Raw genomic sequence first — 25,588 nt, 5'->3', positions numbered from 1 at the left:
GCAGTTAGTGCCCCCATATTTGATTGCACCTCATTAATAGCCTTTTTGATTTCTACTTGGTTAGATTTTAGTTCTTTTACTTCTCCAGAAAGGGTTTCTCTAATGACTTCCATGCTTTTTTCAAGCCCAGCTAGTATCTTTAAAGTGATGATTCTGAACTCTAGATCCGACATCGTACTAATGTCCGTATTGAGTAGGTCCCTGGCAGTCGGTACTACCTCTTGTTTTTTTTACTGAGGTGATTTTTTCCGTCTTGTCATTTTGTGCAGAGAGTAGATTAATGAGAGAACAAAATGCTAGCAGGGTAACAACATCCCCAGAAAATATACTCTAAACAAATCAGAAAAGACCTGAAGCAGTGGGAAAAGAAAGGGAAAGAGAGAGAAGAGAAAAAGAAAAAAAAAAAAGAAAAAGAAAAAGATAAAGATAAAAATAAACAAAAACAGAACAAAAAAAACCCAAAAAAAACCCGGAATGTGATCAAATATGATCAGGCTGGTATATAGATCAGTGCCACACACTAGAATTTGGGTGTATTTTGGTCTGTTAAAAGAAAGTGCCTCCCAAAATTTTAAAGAAAGAAAAACTTATATATGTACAAAAATAATGGTTGATATGATGAAGGGATGGAATATGACTGTTAAGATGGAAATTATAAAAAATTTTATAAAAGGAATTGATAAGAAGTTGTTTGAAAAAAGAAAGAAGAGGATTTAAAAAAAATAGAAAAAAAGGGAGAGAATGTGATCAGGAAGGGGAGTAGAAAAAAACCATCGAGATTTAGGGTATATTTTGATCTATTAGAAGAAACTATCTCAAAATTTTAAAGAGAGAACAACTTATATATATATGCCAAAAATACAGGTAACTACTATGAAGGGATAGAATATGACTCTAAAAATGAAAAATAAAAATGTTTTTTAAAAAACGGATTGATAAGAAGTTGGAAAAGGGAAAAAGAAAAATTAAAAAAAAAAAAGAAAAAAGACAGTTAAAAAAAATTAACTTTGAAAGACTAAAGAATCATGGTAAAAAAGCCATTAATTCTACGTGCATTATTCCCCTAGCGCTGGAGTTCTGCCGTTCTCATTGATCGGTAAACTTGGTCTTGGCTGGCTGTTCTCGCTTATCTTCTGGGGGAGGGGCCTGTTGCCATGGTTTCCAAATGTCTTTGCTGGAGGCGGAATTGCCCTGCCTCTGCTGGTCCAGGCTAAGTAATCTGCTCGGGTTGCTCTCTGGAGCTTTTGTTCCCTGCAAGCTTTCCCTACAGCTTTGGAGGCGGAGAGTGAAAATGGCGGCCTCCCAATCTGTGCCTTGGAGGAGCCGAGAACTCGGGCCCGCTCCTCAGTGAGCCCCCAGAGAAAAGCTGTCAGTCACTCCCGTCTCCCCGGTCTCCGGCCGCACTCCGTGCTCACCCGGACTGTGACCGCGCGTTTCTATCTCTGGCATCCGACCCCGTGTGGAGTCTCCAAACCCACCAGATACCTGCGGTGCACTCCCGCGCGGCTCCTCCCGGGGGAGGAAGGTGAGTCTCCCCGGATCTGCCGTTTGTTGGGTCCCTGCTGGAGGAGCAGGGGCCCGACTGTGCCGCGGATCACGGTTTATGGCAACCCCGAGCTGAGAGCCCGTGCCTGGGCTCCGCCTCTGCAGCCGGCTTCCCCGTTCTGATCCCTGGGAGCTCTGCCGCACTCAGGCACCCCCCGTCTTTCTGTGACCCCAAGGGTCCTGAGACCACACTGTCCCAGCGAGGGTTCCACCCCCCACTCAGCCACCGGAGCGACGTCCCTCAGTGGAGCCAACTTCTAAAAGTTCCGATTTTGTGCTCCGTGGTTCTATCACTTGCCAGAAGCGGCTGACGGAGGCCCTCTCCCCCGCCGTCTATCCTCCCGAATATCGCCTCGGATTCACTTCTCCGCACGTCCTACCTTCCAGAAAGTGGTCACTTTTCTGTTCAGAGAGCTGTTGCTGTTCTTTTCTTCGATCTCCTGTTGAGTTCGTAGGTGTTCAGAATGGTTTGATCCCTATCCAGCTGAATTCCTGAGAGGAGACGAAATCCAGGTCTCCTACTCCTCCGCCATCTTGCTCCACCCCTCCATGGTATAGGTTTTTTAAAGTAAAGCTTTTTGGGTTTTTTTTAGGCATTTAGGTTGCTTCTAACTTTTTGCTTTCACAAATAACATAGCTGAGACTAAATTGGTCTAAATTGGTTACTTTTTTTCTAGTCATTTCCTTAGGATAAATTCTTATGGGTGGAATTCCTGGGTCCAGGGCTATGAACATTTTGAGGGCTTTTGATGTACAAAGACAATATGTTTAGAAAAAATCATAGATATTAGAACAAGAGAACTTTTATGATATTCAGTAAGGCTCTGTTATGTCACAGATGAGGAGAAAAATTCAGAAAGGTAGAGTGACTTGCTCAAAGTTACACAGCTGGTTTGTAATCATCCATTGAACACCAGGCTTATCCTAGGCTTTAAAATTCCTAGTATTCTTGGACTTGACACTGTCAAGATAAAAAAAAAGGAGTCTGTTGAAGGTCCTGGAAGTAATTAGCTTATTAATCAAAGCTTTAGAATTTTGAAAGAATTAATCCATCTCTAAAGAACAAGCTATTTTCTTTTCTATATATCAAAGTATGACAAGTAATTATTTGAAACAAAGTATAATGAGTACAATAAAATTCTTAGTTTAACCTTTAAAATTTCCAGAGGAAAAAATACTACATTGGAACAAAACATCAATACGATTTAGCTACTGATGTTAGGGGCATTCTCCTTTATTATCTTTCTGGGGTTGAAATATGTTGTAAGTTGTTGTAAGCTCCTGAAAGTTTGCACACTGGTTAAAAATTTTGCAGACGCTTATTATGGTTTCAGAAACTTTATAAAGCAGGCTGAAATAGATGCTTCAAGTTTCGGGTTCTGATGGTTGTTTGCTTTGGGAAGGTCTAAAAGAAATAGATTATAATTTGTAGGAGTGATTTATTGAGGGAGTGCTCTCATAGGAAAGAAGTGAGGGGCAAGGGAAGGAGCCATGAAAAGATACGGTCTTAGCTGGTGTCAAGCTTAGCCTGATCCCATGGGAGCTCTGGAGCATGAATTGTACCACAGAGTCTTCCTGCATTTTCTAGGCAGTTATCCTTCTCTCCTTGGTTGTTGGCAGCCCAGAGGGGCTGGTGTGTAAACTCCCTGGTGGGGCTCCCCTTTTAGTCACGATCAGTTGTCCAGAGAAGGGGCAGCTATCGGCCCATCAGCAATCGGCCCTTTCAGCAGTTGGGGCATGGGTGCAGATCTGAGCTAGGCTGTTGGTGCCTCGACTATAACAGGCCACAGAGGGGCTTGTGTTTCTTTCATCTGTATTGCCTTGGGTGCTTATTAGTGAGCTCAGAGCAGGCAGTACCATCATCCCAGGTCGCAGCCGCCACACAGCAAGGAACAGTAACTCTGGGAAGAGCTGTCACGGCCGTACATGGAGTCCCTCTATGGTGTTTTCCTTTTGGGTTGCTTCCAGAAAGCAACCAAAGAACATCGTTTTTTCTTTTTTTAAGATTTTATTTATTTGAGAGAGAGAGTAGGGCGAGAGAGAGAAAGAGAAAGAGAGCACGACAGGCAGAGGGAGAAGGAGAAGCAGGCTTCCCGCCAAGCAGGGAACCTGACACAGGACTCGATCCCAGGACCCTGGGATCACGACCTGAGCCAAAGGCAGACACTTAACCGACTGAACCACCCAGCCACCCCACTACATTGTTTTTTCAATCAGTGGTCTTCCACTTCCGTGACTTTAGTTTCTGATCTCAGGCATGACAAGGTAGAAGTATTTGATGAAAATAATAAGACCCCCTGTTGTGTCTCATGTACTTGGGAGATTTCCCAACTATTCTTAGATGCTGAGATTTTATAACGGAAAGTGTGTTAAAATATCAAAAAGAGCAAATAGGCTCTTGGCCTGTGATGGTGGCCTCTGTGAAGGAGGCCAAGCTTTAGCAGGGGTGATTAGCTTCAGTGGGGCTGACCCTTTCGTGGGAGTGGGACTTGGCCTCCTTGGTGATTCACTCATTCTTGGCAGTAAAGAGAATGGGTGTCATCAGCTGGGCCCAGGTGTGTTGTGGGAGAGAAATCAATGCAGAGAAGGAAATCAGAAAGTGTGCCGGGCTATTTCAGGTTGAGGCTTAAGGCTGATTGTAGAAGGAGGGAGCAGGTGGGCTCCTGGCCCTGACAATGGGCAAGTGGGTCCCACTGTACCCAGGAGACTGTCTCGTAAAGGGAGTGACTGCTTGAGCCACACCAGAAATATGCACGCATACTCTCAATCATTCTTCCTTTAGCGGGTTTCCCACCTTCTGCATGCCACGTTCTGGGGAAGAAAAGCAACCCAGGTCCTGGTTCTTGAAAAACTCCTGGTCTGCTGATGAGGGCAGAAGGGGACAGATAGAGAGTGTTCCTGTGGAATAAGTGCTAAGGGGTAGGGGGGATGCCCAGAAAAGGGGGCACTAAACAGGTCTTTCAGAGGGTGGCTGGATTGCCCCCTTCCCACGGGCCGTCTGCGGGCGTTCCAGAGCACGTGACTGCACGTTCACATGGAAGCCAGGTCCCTCCGAGGGGAAGTCAGGTCCTCTGGGCCCAAGGGCAGTGGGGAAGGGCTGCTCCAGGCCACGCAGGCCGGCGGCAGTGACGTCTTAGAGACCGTCTCTGCTTACCGGCACTTTTAAAGTTGGGTAGCCCACCTAACGCAGATGTCCTCTTGTCTCTTACAGGGAGAGGTTCTGGAATATGTGGATGACCTCTTGGAGCTGGAGGAGACTGGCTAGTCCACAGCAGAGAGATGCCCCTTGATGTTCAGGAGACACAGATTCTTCGTCTTCCTTTCCCCAGTAGCCCACGTTGTTGATACCTCAAAGCCTTCTCTTTACTCTGTGAAGTGAAAGGGAAGCCTCAGCTCTCACTACATACAATAAGGGGTGAGCCTGCCTTCCCCGTAACCACACCTGCCTCCCCAGGGTCGGCCCACGCTCACACCTGTCTCCCTCCCCATCTTCACACCTGCCTTCTCCATGTTCACGCCTGCCTTCCTCACCATTTTGGTTGGAAGGACAGTCTTCCATTTTTTTTCCCCCCAGAAAATCACTATTATATTTTAAATAAGAAAAATACTCCTAAAATTAAGTAATTGTGAAAACCTACTTTGGGTTTTCACTCTTCCAGATTTTATACTCCTTCATCCCCATGCCCTGATCCAGGAAAGATAGTGGAAGACAAAGGCCAAACTTCTCTCCGCTCCTGACAGCCTCCACATGGTCTGACCTGAACCATTTCTGGCACCCACTGAAAGACAAGTTGGGTAGATAGTGCAGGCTACAGAAATACGGCTTTTGCCCAACACTTCTGCATCTCCAAAGTCTTACAGTGGTTGGTCGGCCCCTCTTGGGGACAAGAGTCAGTTATAAGTCTCAAAGTTGGGAATGGAAGAAAGCAGAGAGAGTCTAGTTTCATTTCATTCTTTCAATAAATATTTATTGAGCACCTGCTACATACTAGACATTGACCTGGAAATATTGCACAGAATGACAGAAAAAAAAAAACAACAAAACCCTGCCCTCTGGAGCCTACATTCTATAAGGAGAGACAGACAGCAAATAAATGAGAATAAATATATACAGACTATCAATAGTGATAATTGCTATGGAGAAAAATAATGCAGCGAAGTGGGTACGGAAGCCTGGAGATGAGGCTACAGTTTTAAATAGGATGGTCAGGGAAGAAAGACTTCACTGAGAAGGTGACATCAGAAGCAGGTCTCAGGGAAAAGCATTCCAGGCACAGGGAACAGCATATGCCATGCTTTACAGTGAGAACATACTCGCTGTGGTGAGGGAATAGCAAAGAGGCCAAGAAGAGGGGTAAGCAAGGGGAAGAAAGGAAGGAGATAAGGTGAGGGAGGTGGGAGAGAGGACAGACAGCTTAGGCCAGTGTAAGGCCTTTGGCTCCTACTCTGAGTGCGATGGGAGCCATTGGAAGGTTTGGGTGGAGGAGTGCCTTGGCTGACTGGAGCCCTCCAGCTACCATATTGTGAGCAACGGTGGATGCAGGGATACGAGGCAAAGGGAGTGCTGGCTTGAACCTGAGCCGTCACAATGGAGATGGTGAGAAATGGTCAGACTGTTGGCTTATTTTGAAAGCAGGGCCCGTAGGATTTGGTGACAGATTGGATGTGGAGCATAAGAGAAAGAGGGGTTAATGGTGACCTCAAAGGCTTTTGGCCAGAGTAGCAGGAAGGATGGAGTTGCCATTTACTGAATATCAGGAAGTTGGTTGTGCATGGTAAGTAAGGAATTTGGTGCAAAGCAGGCTGTCTGAGGCTGGGATGGGAGGTTCAGGCTGCAAATAAAATTTGAGAGCATTCTCAGATCAGGCCTTCAACAGAGCCTGAAACAGGGATCCAGATGCATATGGTTTCTTGTGGGGGTACATTCAGAAGAAACTTGTGAAGGCCTCCATCAATCCGTTAGTTATTGACTGTCCCGTAGGGGGAAGGGGTGTACCTTTGAAGGCAAGTAGCTCGGTCGGCTGAGGGCAGTTCTCTGGAAGAAGGACTGTGACCACAGGGAGTGGATAGGGGCCGGGGGTGCGGATGTGGGTCTTGGCTCTGTGAAGGGTGTCTGGGAGGAACACCAACCCTCCCCCCCTGCTGAATCATTAGCACGTACATGGTATATAAACCCAGGAGCCTGGATGGGGTCACCTAGACTGCATGCATGTATTAAGAAATGAGAAAAGGGCCGAGGACAGAGCTCTGAGGCTCTCTGGGAAATGAGAAACTTGCCAAAGAGACTGAGAAGGAGCCACCTTTGAGACTGGAGAAACCCAGGAAAGTGGTGTTTTGGAATCTGAGTTTTCTTTTTTCAACCTTATTCCCTCCTCCAATAAGCCGCTTAGTCGAGTTGGGACTCTCTGGGGATGGAGGCTGGAGGAGGCTGGCTCAGCATTTGGGAGACAGGACTTTTCTTACAGTGGCATGCAGTGAAGGGAGCTAGAATTTGGGTCTTTAATGTAATGGTGAATAATTGGAGGTGGAAAACTCCTATATTTTTCCCTACCCCCCCATCTCGCTACTCCAAGCTCTGGGAACACAGATGGGCCCTTCTGTTTCTCCTTCTGCACTATTCTGCTTCCTTCATCCCTTTCTCCTAAGAGCACTTCCTCCTTTACCTGCACAAGAATCCTCCTGCCAGGTCCTCCTCCTGGGGCACTCAACTCAAGACAATAAGCTGCTACTTACTCTCTTTGGCTGGACTTGGCCAGCCTACAGAGCCTACATTCCCAGGGGCTGTGTGGCCAAGGAGTCCGTGTGACTGGCATTGTGATGGCCACACTGGTGTCCCCAGCAGCCCCCAGTCAGGGCACCCTCCAGCTCAGCAACGAGTCAGATGCTACTGCCTTCCACCCGTGGAACGCTGGGTCCTCCTTCTTCCCTCGCCCTGCCCTCCACTCCACCAGAGAAACTTCCTTTTGAAGCCAGTGGGGAGGAGAGTCATAGGGCAGGACTCTAAAGTAGAGGGGGCCCAGTGAGTGGATGCCCTGCCCCAGGATGCCTGGAAGCCAGTTGCACCTGGCAACTCCGGGGGTCCTCTTGGCTGCAGCTGTCCTTCCCAGCTGTGCGAGTACAGCCGAGGACAACACCATGGGGACCAGCTGGGTGGGGTGGTCTCACCCACGCCACCTCTGTGTGCCCTGCAGAGCTTCCATTTTGTCCTCTTCCTTGAGCCTGGGCTGAGCTGAGCTCTTTGTGGATGATGTTCTTCCACACAGGGTTGAGTGGTGGTGGTGGTGGCAGGGGTCCTCATTCACTCTCTGAACTTGGCCCCTCTTTATGGGGGGTTGAAAAGCACCTCCACCCCCATCCTAGCAGTAACCCTGAGGAAGAAGCCCTGGGAGCAGGCTGGTCGGCATTGTCAGCACTTTGCTTTGACTGAAGGCTGTGGAACCCGGTTCCTGATCTTTTTATTCCAAAGGAAACCAAACCAATCTTAAAAAAAAAAAAAAAAAAGAGGTGGGCCGATTCCTCCACATCTACCATGAAACCCAGTACTCAGGCTGCACTCAGCGACCTCAACCCAGCACCTCCCTGAACGTGTTTCTTGGAAGAGCCTAGAAGATTCCGGATTGAGACTGCATGGGTTCAGCATGAGTTGTGCCTGTCTTTTGAAAAAACAAACACATTTGTTAAGCTTTGTGGGAGTTTCCAGACCCAGGCTTGCTTATCCTCCGACCCATCTGCATGGAGCCCAGCTGGGAGGCACGGGGACGGGGTGATCTGTCCAGCCACCTTGTCCCCTGGGCAGCCCAGGGAGGGGGCACCCACTGTGGCCCCGTTAATGTTCAGTCTTTACACTAGTGGTGGAAGCGGGTTTAAAAGGGACTAGTTGAAATGTCTCACACACCAACATGTTCAGTGTGCTGGGACCTCTGAATTTGGAACCTTTCTAATGAGGGCCACTAACCTGTTGTGCGCACCTCTGGGAACCGGGAGAACCACGGGGTCCGTTGGCCACGAAGGCCGCCTTGGGAAATGCTGCTTTTAGGAGTTCTTACTAAGGGAATTTTAAGAGCACAAACATTTTATTGAACCAAACTCAGTGGCAAACAAAAAATGATCTGTTCCATTGTCAATGGGGAAGGGTTTATTATGACTGCTGGTGGGATAAACAGCCGCCGGTTCCCGCCAACCTTTATGGAAATAATGTTTTTAAGTTTTGAATGTGAGCTGTAAACCTAAGCTACTTCAGTTTTTTTTTTTTTTTTAATTCAATACTGAAACCGTGGGGGAAAGGTGGGTTGGTGCCAGAGAAAACATTCTCATTTAATAGTGTTTGCACATGGAATTGCAACCCAGTTTGTAGCGAGGCCCTGAGAAAAACCCACAACTAATCCTTCATCACAGCTGTCTGCGCTCTTGATCATCTGCCATCCCCCGAACAGCGACTTCTTTTTTCTGGTGACTGCAGGCTTGAATGACCTAGTGTGGAGAGTTTCAACTATATACAAGCGGGGGAAAGGGAAAGGAACCTCAAATAAGCCTCAGCCAAAGGTTTTGTGCATAGGACTTCCTGTGCCTGCAGCCAGGGTTAGGGCCGTTCCCCACCCCGTCCATCCCTGTAGCATGTCCCCGACAGGGAAGACACCGGGACAGCCCAGCTTCGCCTTGACTGAGCCACTCCTGTCCCTGAAACCAGTCAGGAGCGCTGTGGTTTATGCCCCACGGTAGGGCCCTTCTCCCCCTGGGACAGGTGTGGGAGCAGCCTGACCCCAGCCCCTCTCACTGCCCACTCTGGTGCCTCCCCACAAATACCTGGCTTTGGTGGCTTGTTGAATGAACAGGTTGGCTCACTATTCTCTCGGAGCTGATAGGGTAAGATACTGGTGCCTCATTTTATAAGAAAATAAGAAGGAAGTAAGCAATTTGGCCAACAGATACAAGATGGACGGGTTTTCAGGCCTACTTGAAGGTGGCAATCAGGAGGCCAGATTATGAACATTGTTGCCAGTGTCTCTCTCCCCTCCCTTCCCTTGGCCAGGGCCGTATGTGCAATCCCATTCTTACAGGAAATTAGGACTTGGAAAGTCATTGAAAACAAAGATTTTTTTTTTTAGGAAAATCACATTAAATGTTTTATTTTGCTTATGTTCTACTGTTTATCTACTGGGTGGGACTGAGCCACACCCCGTCATTCGAGGATGCGTGTTGTAATGAGCTCTGTTTTCTCAGGTCCCTGAGATTTCTAACGGTCGTCTAGCAAAGCAGAACCCTTACCCCAAGGACTCTGGGATCTTACTCAGCGGAGGGGATCCTTGCTAGCCTCGCGGGCCAAGGGCCTTTTCAGGAGACAGGGACTCATTCCTCTTCCCAGGAAGGTTCTCTTTTCAAGGAAATCTAAACATTTGGGATCCAGGGCTTGCTTTTTTTTTAAGATTTTTTATTTATTTATTTGACACAGAGAGACACAGTGAGAGAGGGAACCACAAGCAGGGGAAGGAAGTGGGAGAGGGAGAAGCAGGCTTCCCGCTGAGCGAGGAGCCCGATGCGGGGCTCGATCCCAGGAACCAGGGATCATGACCTGAGCCGAAGGCAGACGCTTAATGACTGAGCCACCCAGGCGCCCCTCCAGGGCTTGCTTTTGATCTAAAGAGCTGGTCCCTTGCTGCCAACATCGGAGAAGTGATAAAATATGTACCGTTTCAAACAAGGACCAAAACACCTTCAGGTATGACCACTAACAGCTTCCATGTTTCGTGCATGTCAGTAAAGGGCAAGAAAGGAGACAAAGAGCGGAGGAAGCAGGTGCAAAGAGTGAGGGACCAGACGGGACAGTAGCGGAGACAGGGCATGGAGTATTCAAACAGTAGCCGTGTGAAGGGGGGCGGGGCGTTTTGTTGGAGTTGGCCCCAAAATCCACAAGATACAGGGGAGAAGTATGGATTGAGGAGGAGGGGAGATGCAGGGAACCAGAGCTTGGGAAGGCTTGTGTGGGATGGAAGGCTCTGAAGTGGGGTGTGAGGGAAACCAGCCTTAGGCTGATCGCATGGGAGGTCAGGAGCACGAGTGATACCAAGGGTTGGCCCCGCTGCAGGCAGGGAGGCAGGCCTCAGGTATGCCCATGCCCGTCCGAGCTGCAGGCTGCCCTGGCCATGATGAGGTGGGTCTGACTCCTGGGAAGGAACTCCCATCAGGCCGAAGGCAATCCTCTGGAGAAGCATTTTAGCAGCCAACATTCAGGGCAGCTGGAGGATGGGTTCACCTGCAGAGTGAAGGGGATCTGGGCGGGGCACAACAGTGTCCGTGACACTGAGGAACCTGGGAGGCATGCCTGGCCTCCTGGAGGTTGCAGAAGTAAAGGGACATAAGGCAGATGGGATTGGTGCTGATGCTCTCTGAGCTGCATCTCTCCATTTGTCTCTCCAGATCTCTTTCTCAGCCTGCCCTGCACCCCAGGGGCCTGACCCTTATGGTTGACATTGCCTGGGCTCCCTCACCCTCTGACTTCAGGTTGCCACTGGGACGTGCTGCCAAGATTGCAGGGTGAACCCTGCTTCCTTCAGGCCACCGTTGGACAGCGGGGCTGTGCTCTCCTTGAGGCTAGAGGTTACATCATGATGTAACCCAGATATAAAATACATTTGGCAACCGTTTAGGGGAAATAATTATTTATTTTAAAGATCTCAGAAGCTTTGTGTTGATGGACCATCCCACCCTCAATTTTCATGAACATGTCTCAAGACATGCATGATGACATAATTTAGATTTACAAATGTTTTCATCATTCCCTTTCCATATGCATTTTTAGATCCTGTAACATTATTTTTTTTTAAAGATTTTATTTATTTGACAGAGAGAGAGATAGCGAGAGCAGCAACACAAGCAGGGCGAGTGGGAGAGGGAGAAGCAGGCTCCCCGCTGAGCAAGGAGACCAACGTGGGGCTCGATCCCAGGACCCTGGAATCATGACCTGAGCCGAAGGCAGACGCATAACGACTGAGCCACCCAGGTGCCCCTGTAACATTAATTTAGATGACAGCAAATCAATAAAAACTTAAAAACTGATGTGTTGGGTTTGTTTTCATGTAGTTCATATCTATAAAATAATACATTTGCATGTATTAATGTATCTGTAATAAATTTATTAATACATTCGTATTACCATTACCTATTTTTGTGTTGGTATTAAGTCAGTGTTCTTGGGTTATTACATAATAATAGTCAAATAACACAATCCCAATGTTGAGATGGGAGTTATTTTATATAGTTAACAATAGAAAAGTTATCTTGTCATAGATTAGAAAAGAATCTAATTTATAAATATATACAGTCTCTGGCGTCTATTCTGTCGTGTTTTGCTTTGGCTACATGCAGAAAGTATTTCAGTCCTATTCTAGATCTCACCTGACACAGAGGTGTTCCATCCCATAGCTTCAGGCCTTCATTTCACCCAGTAATGGGGACTAGCGTCTTTGATTTTGCTGCATTGCCTTTAGAGCTACTTAGCCAGTTATTTTTCCAAAGCTTGCACCGGAAAGAGGTGGCAGGGTGGAAAACATGTTATGCAAGTTCCTTTTTCCTTAGGTCAAGGACCACCACCAACGTTTCAGTTGTAACGATCAGGATTTCTCTCATGCCCCATAAAAGCACGTAGACACTTAGGGTCCCAAAATCAATGCCCAGGCTTCACCATTTTTTACCACTGAAGACTGTTTCTAAGAAGGTGACTCACACTGTAAAAATAAAACGTGCTTCGTTGCCGTGCGGATGTGCAGGCGCCCACCGGAGATGGCAGGGTCGGACGCTGCGCCCGGGGCACGCGGCAACGCGGCCTTCCCGGCGAGGCAAGCTGTAGGTGTTCCTCACCGTCCGAGCCGCCAGAGCCTCCGCCGGCTCGAAGCTCACGATTCTCACGACAGAGCAACGGTTCTCAAACTTGAGTGCTTCAGAATCACCTGGAGGGCTCCTCACCGCGCAGCTGGCTCAGCCCCGCCCCCACGGCTTCGGCTTCCTGCTGAGCTGATACAGCCCGTCTGGGGGCCATGCTCCGAGAACCACTGTTGTAAACGTGCTGAGCCATTCTAAGACGGCCCAGATACTAGGAAATGGGTTGCTCAATAGCCAGGAGGAGTCCATCCTGGGCTCATGATGTTTCCACGGAGCTCCCAATTGCCACAACAGAGTACAGAGGAGGTCAGCACAGAGCATTTCGTATTCCTTTTTAATTCCTCTGCTTTCCCACTGAATAGGTACCCATACTTGATATCTTAGTCCGCTTAAAACATTGTTTTCCTCCCGTGTCATTCCCTCTTACTTGGGTTCAGAGAAATGGTTAATCCTGAGAGAGGAAACCAAGAACTGAGTTTTGTTAGTTCAGCGAAAAATTCTAGGGCATTCCTAGGCACAGGCTGGTCAAGGACAACTAGGTCACTGCTTCCAAGAAGAGATGATGCTTACTGGTACAAAACTAACCGTTTTTTAATTTTTTCTTTTATTTTTAAAAAGATTTATTTATTCATTTGGGAGAGAGAGAGCATGTGCTTATTTATTCATGTGAGAGGGAGAGAGAGAAAAATCATCAAGCAGACCCCCTGCTGAGCACGGAACCCAATGTAGGGCTCGATCCCAGGACCCAGAGATCATGACCTGAGCTGAAATCAAGAGTCAGACGCTTAACCGACAGAGCCACCCAGGTGTCCCCAAAACTAATCACGTGTTTTTTAAAAAAACAATGGTCTGTCCTACAAAATGGAAGGAACAAAGGTGGATGTGTCTTGCTACTCCTCACCTCCCTCCCCACCCCAACAAAGCATCAGTCCTAAATTCTCTCGGATTTCTTTTTTTTTTTTTTCTCCCTCCAATTTCAACAAAAAATTAAAAAGAAACCAAAAGCTTCTAGACTATGTCCTGGTTCTTGGCTCATTTGCCTTCACAATGTCACAACATTAAAACGAAATAACCCATTACTTTTCTATGTCCCACCCCCAACAATTAAATATCTCTATCCTAAATAACACTGCTCTCAAGTGCTCAGTTTATCACACTTTTTCTAAAAATTTCAGGTCATGGAGTTAATAATTTTTTTTCTTAAAACAAGGGAATGGAGACAAGAGCATGATGAAGTGAGAGGTGAGTTTTGACCTCATACTGGAATTAGGGCCTGAGCACAGGTCTGAGATCAGCACAGTACATTCCAGGGTGGTTGGTTAAGGAGATACTGATGCGTATGATGATGCCACCAGAGCCTTCTTGTCCTACCAGGTGCCTCCAGAGGGACTTCTCGGCCTATAGAACAAAGACCCGAGAAAAAGAGAGACGAGCCCTACTCCACCTGTTTCATGCTCTAGTGAATGAATTATCAGTGTTTATCAATGAGACGTGGCAGTTTCTTTTCCTCCTAAGTGGCTTTGGGAGAGCCAGCTCTGAAGGTGGCTAGACCTTCTCCATCTCAATCTGCTGGTGGTAGTGCCGTGCCTGCCGCTGCCCAGCATTCAGCTTGTACATGGAGCTCTTGTGCTGGCACTTACGGTGGCCCCACACTGCCCCCACGCCTGCCAGGAGCACCAGCAGACACAGGATGGTGACAGTGGTGGCAATGACAGGGCCTCTACTGAGGCCGGGACACCCATCCCCTATACACGGCTCCACACTTGGAAGAAGCTCCTCACCTGCACCTGGGCCAGGGCTTTCCTGTCCCAAGAATTCCTCAGACAGCAGGTATGGGAAACTATCCTGGACCTCAGTAGCAATGGTTTCCCCTGGAATCTGGCTGGCCACCATGATAGTTGAGGGAATGCGATTCGGCATCTGCTGGACAGCAGTTGTCACCGTCCCCAGGGTAGAGCTGGTGAGTTCATAGGGTAGGGTGGCCATGGGAGATGTCTCTGTGGCAAAGCTCCAGGGAACAGTAGACTGGTACCTGGTCAAGTCACCATCTCCCTTGCTCGGACTCTCAGTTTCAGACACATTTATTGGTCTGAGAGCCAAAGCTTCTACGTCTGGTGTTTGAGAGGGAAGAATTGAACTACGGGTCATGTCGTCACTTGGTGTGAGGGTGGTACTCCCGGGCTTCTTAACTTCTACAGGAATGGGCTGATTAGGAGTAACGGGAACCCTCTCTTCCAGCCCTACTGACCCATCTCCCTTGTCCCCATCTTCCTCCTCTTCCTCCTCTTCTGCCTCTATCTTCCTCCAAGCCCCATCGGTCACAGGGTAGCCATCTAACCAGGACTCATCACTGCTGCTCACCATTGGGTCCCCTGTCTTGCTGTCAGTCCTACCCAAGAATGGCCCCAAAGGACCACGAGTGCTGCTATAGATCACCTCGGCTTCAGGTTCACCTGGAGCTGGTGTTGGGCTACTATGGCTGTCTCTAGCTGGAAACTGCTTTTTGGTGCCATCATTCATCTCTTTCTCCAGCTCAGGCTTGTGGAAGTTCTCAGCAGGAAACCAGAACAAGTACTTCTGGTTTAGCTGGGATCCTGGCAGGTCTGTGGGGACACTGCTTCCCATGATGGACAAGCCTGTAGTTGGCACAAAGGCTGTATCCTGGGCTATGTTTTCTCTCCCCACAGAAATGGAGACCAGACGGTCCTGTCTTGGAGCCTCCTCAGAGGCCTCTCCCGGACCTCTGTCCTCCTCTGCCTCTGTCCGGGAGTCCTCCATGAGCTCTCTGAATGACACGGATCTGTCATCCGGGAAATTATCCTCATAGTCAATATGTGCCTCAGCTGCATCTGGAAGGGGAGAAAGAAAAACCCCATTAGGTCCAAGGTCACAGAGCCAGCAGCGTAGAACACAAGAAAAGGAAATAAAAAGCATAAGGACTGGAACAGACAAAATAAAACTGTCATTCACAGATGATATGACTGTGTATCACAGACAAATCCAAAGAATCTACATATAAACTGTTACAATTAATATATGCGTATATCAAGGACACTGGGTCTATTGTCAATGTAAAATATCAACTGTATTTCTATATACCAGCAATATACAGAAACAAAAATTTTAAAAGACACCATTTGCCATAGCATTAAAAAAAATCAAACACCTAGGAATAAAGCTAACAAAAGATGTGCAAGATTTCAACATGGAGTGGTACGGAATATTGCCAAGCAAAATTAAAGACCTCACTAAATGAAGGGATATACCATGATCATGTAATGGAAGACTCAGAATTGTTAAGCTGTCAACTCTGTCCAAATTGATCTATACAGATTTAATACAACCCTAGTAAAAATCTCAGGCATTGACAAGCTGATGCAAAAATTTATGGAAATGCAAAGAACCAAGAACATTTCTTGAAATCTACAAAATTTCAAGATTTACTCTAAAACTGGAGTACTTTTTAAAACTGTGATATTGGCGGGGCGCCTGGGTGGCTCAGTCATTAAGCGTCTGCCTTCGGCTCAGGTCATGATCCCAGGGTCCTGGGATCGAGCCCCGCATCGGGCTCCCTGCTCAGCGGGAAGCCTGCTTCTCCCTCTCCCAATCCCTCTGCTTGTGTTCCCTCTCTCACTGTGTCCCTCTCTGTCAAATAAATAAATAACATCTTAAAAAAAAAAAAAAGACTGTGGTATTGGCACAAGGACAGATAACTGGATTACATTAACTATAGGAACTTGTGTTTATCAAAAGCCTCCATGAAGGGAGTTAAAATGCAAGCCACAGATTTGAAGATATTTGTGACACATACTATCTCCAAAGGAGTCCTATCCAGAATTCATAAGGAACTCCTACAAATCAATACTAAATAGGCAGACAAGCCATAGAAAAGTTGGCAAAGATACTTGAATTGGCACATCACAAAAAAGACATCTAAGTAGTCATTAAACATGTGGACAGGTGCTCAACCTCACTAGTAATAGAGATATGCTAATTACAACCATAAAAATATGCCATTCCATAGCACCACAATGGCTAAAAGTAAGCAGACTGATAATATCTAGTGTAAACCGATGGTATCTAGTGTTTGGGCACCAAAGGACATGCACATGAATGTTCCTAACAGCCAAAACCTGGAAATGATTCAAATGTCCCTAAACCACAGAGCTGATATAAGCCATAGCATATTTGTACAAGGAAAATCTGTACATCAATGAAAATGAACCAACTATTACTTTTGAAGGACATAGATGAATCTCACAGCCATAATGTTGAGGAAAAGAAGCCAGACACAAAAGAATACACTTTGTGTGATTCTATTTACATAAAGTGCAAAAATAGGCAAAGCTGGGCGCCTGGGTGGCTCAGTTGGTTAAGCGACTGCCTTCGGCTCAGGTCATGATCCTGGAGTCCCAGGATCGAGTCCCGCATCGGGCTCCCTGCTCGGCGGGGAGTCTGCTTCTCCCTCTGACCCTCCCCCCTCTCATGTGCTCTCTCTCATTCTCTCTCCCTCAAATAAATAAATAAAAATCTTTAAAAAAAAAAATAGGCAAAGCTAATCTATGATGTTAAAAGTCAGGTTGGTGGATGGAGAGAAGGGGTGATGACTAAGTCTGGGGACAAGCATGGCTTTGGGGATCCTGGCAACATTCTACTTGACCTGTGTGGTGGCTAATTTCTTTGTTTCTTTTCTGATAATTAATTGATCTGTCCCCTTACGATAGGTATGTATGTTAAGTAAAAACATATCTTTTAAAAATCCTGATTTGCTCTTTGCTTGAGGCCATGCTGTGAAATAGTCTAAATCCAGCCAAGTAAGAATGAACAAAGGGCCCCGCAGTTAGGAGACCAGAATGTAAGGATAGCAGGTCAGGAAGGCTCAAGGAGCTGTGTCCTCAGAAGACAGCAGCCCACTGGGCTTTCCCCATTCTCAGTGGTCTTTGAAAGTCAAGTCCTACTGGAAGTCATACTTAGTTATTAAAACAGAAAGGCTCCCTAGGACATTGCAATGTAATAAGAAGTATATGTTTAGTCTTTGCCCCGGGTTCCCGGCAGAGAGCTCCTAAAACCCTTGGAATTACCTAAGCAATGGGGGTGATAAGAACATCTTTTGTTATTCATAACAAGCTCCTTTCAGCCTTACCTGAATTTATGCTAATGAGGTGACCCCTAGATGGCTTCTGGATGGTGGCTGGTTGCCAGAGGAACCAACCAAGTGATCAGAGGGTTGGAACTTGCAGCCCCAGCCCCTGACCTGTGAGGAGGGGGAAGGGGGCTGCAGGTGGAGTCCATCGTCAATGGCCATGATTGAATCAATCATGCCTAAATAATGAAACCTCCATAAACCCCCTGAACTACAGGGTGCAAAGAGCTTCTAGGTTGGGGAATGCATCCACGTGCTGGGAGGGTAGCTCACCCCAATTTCACGGGGACAGAAGCTCCTGTACTCGGGATCCTTCCAGACCTTGCCCTTTATATCTCTACATCTGGTTGTTCATCTGTATTCTTTATAATATCCTCTATAATAATTGGTAAATGTAAGTAAAGTGCTTTCCTGAGTTCTGTGAGCCTTTCTAGCAAATTACTGAGGCTGAGAGGATGGTCATGAGAATCCCCAATTTATAGCTAGTTGGTCAGAAATACAGGAGGCTCAGGACGGAGGATTGGCGTAATTGGCTGCTGGTGTGAGAAGTGTTCTGTGGGAAGAAATAGATCTTAGTAGTCTTCCCCCACTTCAGTCTGCAACTCGGAAAGCACAAATGCAAAGAGCTCCAGAACCAAGGTCTAGATAGAGTGCTGAGCTGTCATGTGGTGAATTCCTAGGCTCTGAAACTGGATTAGAGGGCATTTGGCTTATTTCTTACAAGACTCCTTATTTTGCTTCCTTAATGTGAGTTATAAATAAATTTAAAAGTCCTTTCTGATCTCCTAAAATTTAAGTGCATTCACTTTATTTGTGTCTTCAAAAATGCAAAGGGGTGCCTGGGTGGCTCAGTCGGTAGAGCACGTGACTCTTGATCTCAGGGTTGTGAGTTTGAGCCCCACTTTGGGTATAGAGATTACTTAAAAATAAAATAAGAAAGAAAGAAGGAAGGAAGGAAGGAAAGGAAGGAAGGAAGGAAGGAAGGAAGGAAGGAAGGAAGGAAGGAAGGAAGAAAGAAAGAGGAAAGAAAGAAAAAGACAGTCTAGTAATTATTTCAGGAGACCCTTCTACCACATGATGTCCTGTTCACAATCCCCAGACAAAAGCCACATCAATGGCGGGACCATGCTTAGGAGCATCCCAGAATTCCAACACAGGGCAGGCTGGCCCCCTACACGCTCTCTGCTGTCATAATGCCTCACGCTCCGCTGTACCTCCATTCCAAGTACTGCAGTCACCTGCTCCAACATTCAACAAACTTCCCCGAGTGCCCACTGTCTGACGCTGCGAAGGCTCCAGGTCACTGGTGAACAGGACAAGCAGTCCCAGCCCTCATGGAGCATAGGGGATGGAATTCCATGGTCCTGAGACCTACCAGCTTGAATCGCAAAGCTTTTGTATGCACAAATTCTCACCCATCCTGCTGAATAAAGACTAGGTTTTGCATTCAAGAACCATCTTTTCTTAAAAACACAACAAAATGAAACAAAACCACTACAACACAACTTTTCTCTAAAATTTACCCAAACAAGTCATACTGAATCCAGCTGGCCATTTAAGAAGGCCATGACTTAAATCTCTGACCTTAATGCTGTTATACTGTTTGTTTGAACATGTGTGTCCTGACTGACTGCGGTACGGTGATCACAAAAATGGCCACGATTCTCCATCCTTCCCTGCACTGAGTCCTTTTGCAATGTGATTGCATAACTCTTCCCTTCAAGAAGTGGTGTCTCTTTTTCCAGCTCTCAAACTGGGACTGGCCTGTTGCTTGCTTTGACCCACAGAATACAGTGAAAGCCTTGCATGCTCTCTCTCTCTTTCTCTCTCTGCACCCCCAGCTGCCACGCGAACAAGCCTCGGACAGCCTACTGAGGGGTGAGAGGCCATGTGGAGGAGAGGCCAACTGTTCCAACTGAAGCCATCTTAAACCAGTCAGCTCCATCAACCTGCGAGCTGACCACATTCACCTGAGTGACCCAGCCAAGCCCAGAAGAAGAAGAATGAGCCGGGTAAGCCCAGCCCAAACTGCTTACACAGAAAATTGCACCCAAATAAATGAGTGTTCTTTAAGCCATTACCTTTTTTTTTTTTTTTTAAGATTTTATTTATTTATTTGACAGAGACACAGCAAGAGTGGGAACACAAGCAGGGGGAGTGGGAGAGGGAGAAGCAGGCTTCCCGTTGAGCAGGGCGCCCGATGTGGGGCTCGATCCCAGGACCCTGGGATCATGACCTGAGCCGAAAGCAGATGCCTAACGACTGAGCCACTCAGGCGCCCCAAGCCATTACATTTTGGGGGGTGGTTTATTATGTAGAAAAAACTGACACATTGGCCATGAGCTGGCTCGAGGACAGAGACCAAGTCACTGTATCCCTAGAGCAGAATGGTGCCCAACCCGTTATAGGTGTTCTTATAGGTATTCTTGAATGAGTGAAATATTTACTGGCACTGGGAGAAACAGGAAGGAATATCTACTCAGCTTCCCAGTTTCTCCTGATTCCTGCCTCATAATGGCTCAAAGTTAAGATCTAGTGCCAAGAACACAGTGCTCTAAACACAAGAGGACTTTGGGCTCGTTTCCAATCTCTGAGGAATTAATGACATATAACCATAGTATCTTATAACACCTCTGAAAGATACCACCACTGAAGTACTACTTGAATATAGACACATACATGGGAGTGCAACACACACATACACACTCACCTTTCACACGCAGGTGAGCAAATCAGCCTGGCCCATGAAAACACCTAGTCTCCTCCCAGCCTTTCCTTGGTGCTCCCGCACCTACCATCATAAAAGGACACCCCAGGAGAACTCCCTCCCCACTGCTAGCAGATTCATCTTCATGAGGGAGGGAAGTGAGCCATGTCCACCCAAGTTTAGTCCTAATGCAAAGAAACTTGGCATTTCACACATCTGACAGGTCATTTTTGCCTCAAATATGCTGTATCCAACTTGTTTTTTGTTTTAAAAAAACAGAATGTGGGGCACCTGGGTGGCTCAGTCAGTTAAGCGTCTGCCTTCGGCTCAGGTCATGATCCCAGGGTCCTGGGATCGAGCCCCACATTGGGCTCCCTGCTCCGCAAGAAGCCTGTTTCTCCCTCTCCCACTCCCCGTGCTTGTGTTCCCTCTCTTGCTGTGTCTCTGTCAAATAAATAAATAAAATCTTTAAAAATAAATAAATAAAAAACCAGAATGTATTTTAGGGCATTGCGGAAAAAAATAATATGTTTGCAAAACAATGTACATATACCAGTTGTCTCCCAGAGGTTCTGCTGTTGAGGATGAATACGCCTGTGTTCTCAGCTAGAACACAGCCCCCTTTCACGATGGGGAAAGGCAGGAAGCAGGTCTCTCCAAGACCATTTTTCCTCAAGAAGCTTTCCCCAACTTGAAATCGCAGGCTATTACCTCATGCACGATCTGCAATGGAGGGCCTCTTACCACATGTTATTTTACTAGGGAGTATTTCTTGGTTGCCTCATTGCAGCCCCAAGACACCAACCCGTCGAGAGCCCACAAATGGTTCTGTTTCATTCCATGGAACTTCTGTCATTTCTGGTTAAATTCTGACACTGCATTTATTCTCTATCAGGTCATCCACTGGAGCTCACCGACCGTTGGGTATAAGGGCTAAAGGAGCCCACATTTGTAGAGTTCTGCCAGTGTGAAAGCTGGCGGGGGCCCGCGTAAAGGCGGGTAGTGGGGTGGGCATGTTCTCTTGTGGTCCTCGCAGCCACCTCTTTACAACCCCCAGCAGGCGCCAACCCTGATGTGGTCCATGGGTAAACAGAACTCTACCCAAACAGGCAACAGCTAAAAAGTGTGAGTGAGGGATACTCAGGATCTTCCAGTACTTCAGAGTATTTGTTGCCTTGACACGTCCTTGTAACCTCTGCGCAGACTTCTTCCTTTCTCTTCTGCCCAAACCCTGATTCCATTTCCTCAGCTGCTGTTCCATGTGCTTCTTGTTCTCCTGACGGCCCCTCCCTCTGCTCTGCCTTCTCCTTCTTCTACCTCACTGCTCACACTCCAGACTCCTTGAGTATATCACCAGGGGCAGAAGCGCAGATGACCTTATCATTAGGGTGGATTGTATGCCAGGTTTAAAAATATCCAAATGGTGCAGCTAAAACAGCATCACATATCTTCTCCACCCTATATCTTTCAAAATGAGGAAACACCTTTTTTAAAGTACGTGTGTGTGTGTGCACACAACTAGGCTTGTTGAATATGAATTTTTTAAAATGCAAAAACTATATTAAGCATCAGGAAAAAGTTTTTACAAACAACCACAATGCATGGAAAGGGACATAATATTTTGTAACAAATTTCAAAAAACAGTTATCAGAGGAGAAACAGAAGATTCTGGAGCAAAGTAGAGAAAGGCAGCATGGCTCCACTCCTAACCCACCCTCACCCTTCAAAAACTGTACCGAGGAGTCAACAAATCCCAGACAGAAGCCAAGCAGGTGGAGAGAACCAGACTAGTAATCAGCAGGGCTGACTGTTCTTAATGGAATCCACAAAGCCAGGACTTCATCTTGTGAAGGTGAAGTAAATCTCAGCATAGGACACTTAACCTTTCTGAAGAGAGAGCAGAGCCCAGATATTTTAAAGCAAACAGATAAACAAGCAAAAGTAAAACTACAGGGCGCCTGGGTGGCTCAGTTGGTTAAGTGACTGCCTTCGGCTCAGGTCATGATCCTGGAGTCCCGGGATCGAGTCCTGCATCGGGCTCCCTGCTCAGCAGGGAGTCTGCTTCTCCCTCTGACCCTCCTCCCTCTCATGCTCTCTGTCTCTCATTCTCTCTCTCGCAAATAAATAAAATCTTAAAAAAAAAAAAAAAAAAAAGTAAAACTACATACCCCTTCTGCTAAGTCATCCCCTTCTAGCTACCATTCCCTCTCTTGGATGAAAGGAAAATGAATGTAAAAGGCAAAAGAACCTAACTTAGCAGAAAGAATTTACAGAACAGAATGAATTCCTCACAACAGTTTTACACTACAGAACTTAAGAAGAAAGTGAGTGCAACAGAATAAAAGTTCAAAGTGGGGGTGATACAGAATGTCATGAAAAGGGTGATTTTAAACTTCAGGAATCAAACTGAGGACTGATGTAACATCATGACAGAACTAAAAAGTAAACATAAACTGTAAGGAATAGAATAGAATGAGAATTTTACAAAACTGAGAAAAAGACGTGAAGACTCATATTCAAGAGTCAATGCAAACTTCAGGCAGAATAAATTCATAGAAAATTACATGTAGGCACGTCAAATTAAAACTGCTTAAAACCAAAGAGAAAAAAAAGTAACCAGTGAAAACAGTCATATAGCCTTCAAAAAAGCAACAGACTGAGAGCGACTTAAAAAAAAAGAAAGAAGGCCAGAAGACACTGTGTGATACCTTTAACATGTTAGAAGAGGGGCACCTGGGTGTTGCAGTTGGGTTCAGCGACTGACTCTTGGTTTCAGCTCAGGTCATGATCTCATGGTCAGGACCTCAGGGTTGTGAGATCAAGCCCTGCATGGGGTTCTGAGCTCAGCACAGAGTCTGCTTGGGATTCTCTCCTTCCTCTGCCCCTCCTGCTCATGCGTGCTCTCTCTCTCCCTCAAATAAATAAATCTTTAAGACAAAAAAGTGTTAGAAGTAAAGAACTGCCAACCTAGAATTGTTACTCTGTGAAAATATCTTTGCTGAAAGCATCCTTGCTGAAAGCCCCAAGATGTAGGAAGGAAAGAACAATGAAGCAGGTAAATACGGGGTGGGGAGCAAATCTAAGTGAATAATACTGCCTGCATAAAACAAGTACACACACACGTGCACGTGACTGCTTTTCTCTGGGGGCTCACTGAGGAGTGGGGCCCGAGTTCTCAGCTCCTCCGGGGAGGAGATTGGGAGGCCGCTATTTCACTCTCGGCCTCCAAAGCTGTACGGAAAACTTGCAGGGAACAAAAGCTCCCGAGAGCAAACCCGAGCAGATTACTTAGCCCGGACGGGCAAGGGCAGGGCATTCCGCCTCCAGCAAAGACATTTGAGAACCACGGCAACAGGCCCCTCCCCCAGAAGATCAGCAAGAACAGCCAGCCAAGGCCAAGTTTACCGATCAATGAGAACGGCAGAACGCCAGCGCTAGGGGAATACTGCACATAGAATTAATGGCTTTTTTCTCATGATTCTTTAGTCTTTCAAAGTTAATTTTTTTAATTTTCTTTTTTTTTTTTGAATTTTTCTTTTCCCCTTTTTCAACCAACATCTTATCAATCCCTTTTTTAAAAATCTTTTTTATTTTTCATTTTTAGAGTCATATTCTATCCCTTCATAGTAGTTAACCTTATTTTGGTATATATATATATATGTTGTTCTCTCTTTAAAATTTTGGGATACAGTCTCTTCTTACAGACCAAAATATACCCTAAATCTCTAGTGTATGGCTTTGTTCTAATCTCCTGCCTGATCACATTCTCTCCCCTTTTTTTTTAAATCCTCTTCTTTCTTTTTTCAACCAACTTCTTATCAATTCCTTTTACAAAATCTTTTATAATTTTCATCTTTATAGTCATAGTCCATCCCTTCATTGTATTTAACCTTATTTTTGTACATATATAAGCTTTTATTTCTTTAAAATTTTGGGAGGCAGTTTCTTCTAACAGACCAAAATACGCCCAAAATCTAGTGTGTGGCACTGATCTATTCACCAGCCTGATCATATTTGATCACGTTCTTTTTCTTTTTCTTTTTAACCTTTTTCTTTTTTTCTTTCTTTTTTCTCTCCCTTTCTTTTCCCCCTGTTTCAGGGATTCTTTTGATTTGTTTAGTGTATATTTTTCTGGGGTCGTTGTTACCCTCTTAGCATTTTGTTCTCTCATTCATCTATTCTCCTCTGGACAAAATGACAAGACGGAAAAAATCACCTCAGTAAAAAGAACAAGAGGCAGTACCAACTGCCAGGGACCTAATCAATACGGACATTAGTAAGATGTCAGAACTAGAGTTCAGAATCATGATTATAAAGATACTAGCTGGACTTGAAAAAAGCATGGAAGATATTAGAGAAACCCTTTCTGGAGAAATAAAAGAACTAAAATCTAACCAAGTCGAAATCAAAAAGGCTATTAATGAGGTGTAATAAAAAATGGAGGCTCTAACTGCTAGGATAAATGAGGCAGAAGAGAGAATTAGTAACATAGAAGACCAAATGATGGAAAATCAAGAAGCTGAGAAAAAGAGATAAACAACTACTGGATCACGAGGGCAGAATTCGAGAGATAAGTGATACCATAAGATGAAACATATTAGAATAATTGGGGATCCCAGAAGAAGAAGAAAGAGAGAGAGGGGCAGAAGGTATATTGGAGCAAATTATAGCAGAGAACTTCCCTAATTTGGGGAAGGAAACAGGCATCAAAATCCAGGAGGCACAGAGAACCCCCCTCAAAATCAATAAAAATAGGTCAACACCCCGACATCTAATAGTAAAACTTACGAGTCTCAGAGACAAAGAGAAAATCCTGAAAGCAGCTCAGGATAAGAGGTCTGTAACCTACAATGGTAGAAACATTAGATTGGCAACAGACCTATCCACAGAGACCTGGCAGGCCAGAAAGGACTGGCAGGATATATTCAGAGCACTAAATGAGAAAAATATTCAGCCAAGAATACTATATCCAGCTAGGCTGTCATTGAAAATAGGAAGAGAGATAAAAAGCTTCTAGGACAAACAAAAACTAAAGGAATTTGTAAACACAAAACCAGCCCTACAAGAAATCTTGAAAGGAGTCCTCTGAACAAAGAGAGAGCCTAAAAGTAACATAGACCAGAAAGGAACACAGATAACATACAGTAACAGTCGCCTTACAGGCAATACAATGGCACTAAATTCATATCTTTCAATAGTTACCCGGAATATAAATGGCCTAAATGCCCCAATCAAAAGACACAGGCTATCAGATTGGATTAAAAAACAAGACCCATCAATATACTGTCTGCAAGAGACTCATTGTAGAACCAAAGACA

At 45.9% G+C, this 25,588-nt stretch overlaps 2 protein-coding genes across 3 annotated transcripts in view; one reads left to right on the top strand and one right to left on the bottom strand.

Annotated features, from left to right (window-relative positions):
* CRTAP (cartilage associated protein) overlaps positions 1-8,046 on the top strand; it is a 35,676-nt gene extending 27,630 nt beyond the window's left edge. For both annotated transcript variants that reach the window (XM_034991600.1, XM_034991591.1), the window contains one exon: positions 4,757-8,046. In XM_034991600.1, the coding sequence (XP_034847491.1) occupies positions 4,757-4,810 (54 nt within the window). In that variant the 3' untranslated portion in view covers positions 4,811-8,046. The remainder of the gene's footprint in view (positions 1-4,756) is intronic.
* A 5,369-nt stretch (positions 8,047-13,415) lies between these two features.
* SUSD5 (sushi domain containing 5) overlaps positions 13,416-25,588 on the bottom strand; it is a 71,874-nt gene continuing 59,701 nt past the window's right edge. Inside the window, exon 6 of the mRNA XM_034988129.1 lies at positions 13,416-15,269. Within this exon, the coding sequence (XP_034844020.1) occupies positions 13,966-15,269 (1,304 nt within the window). The 3' untranslated portion in view covers positions 13,416-13,965. The remainder of the gene's footprint in view (positions 15,270-25,588) is intronic.

This window comes from Mirounga leonina, unplaced genomic scaffold, assembly GCF_011800145.1.
Source record: "Mirounga leonina isolate KUSES-001 unplaced genomic scaffold, KU_Mleo_1.0 Mir_115, whole genome shotgun sequence".
Lineage (NCBI taxonomy): Eukaryota > Metazoa > Chordata > Mammalia > Carnivora > Phocidae > Mirounga > Mirounga leonina.
The sequence above is the reverse complement of the archived record's forward strand: the minus strand, read 5'-3'. Positions and strand labels throughout refer to the sequence as shown.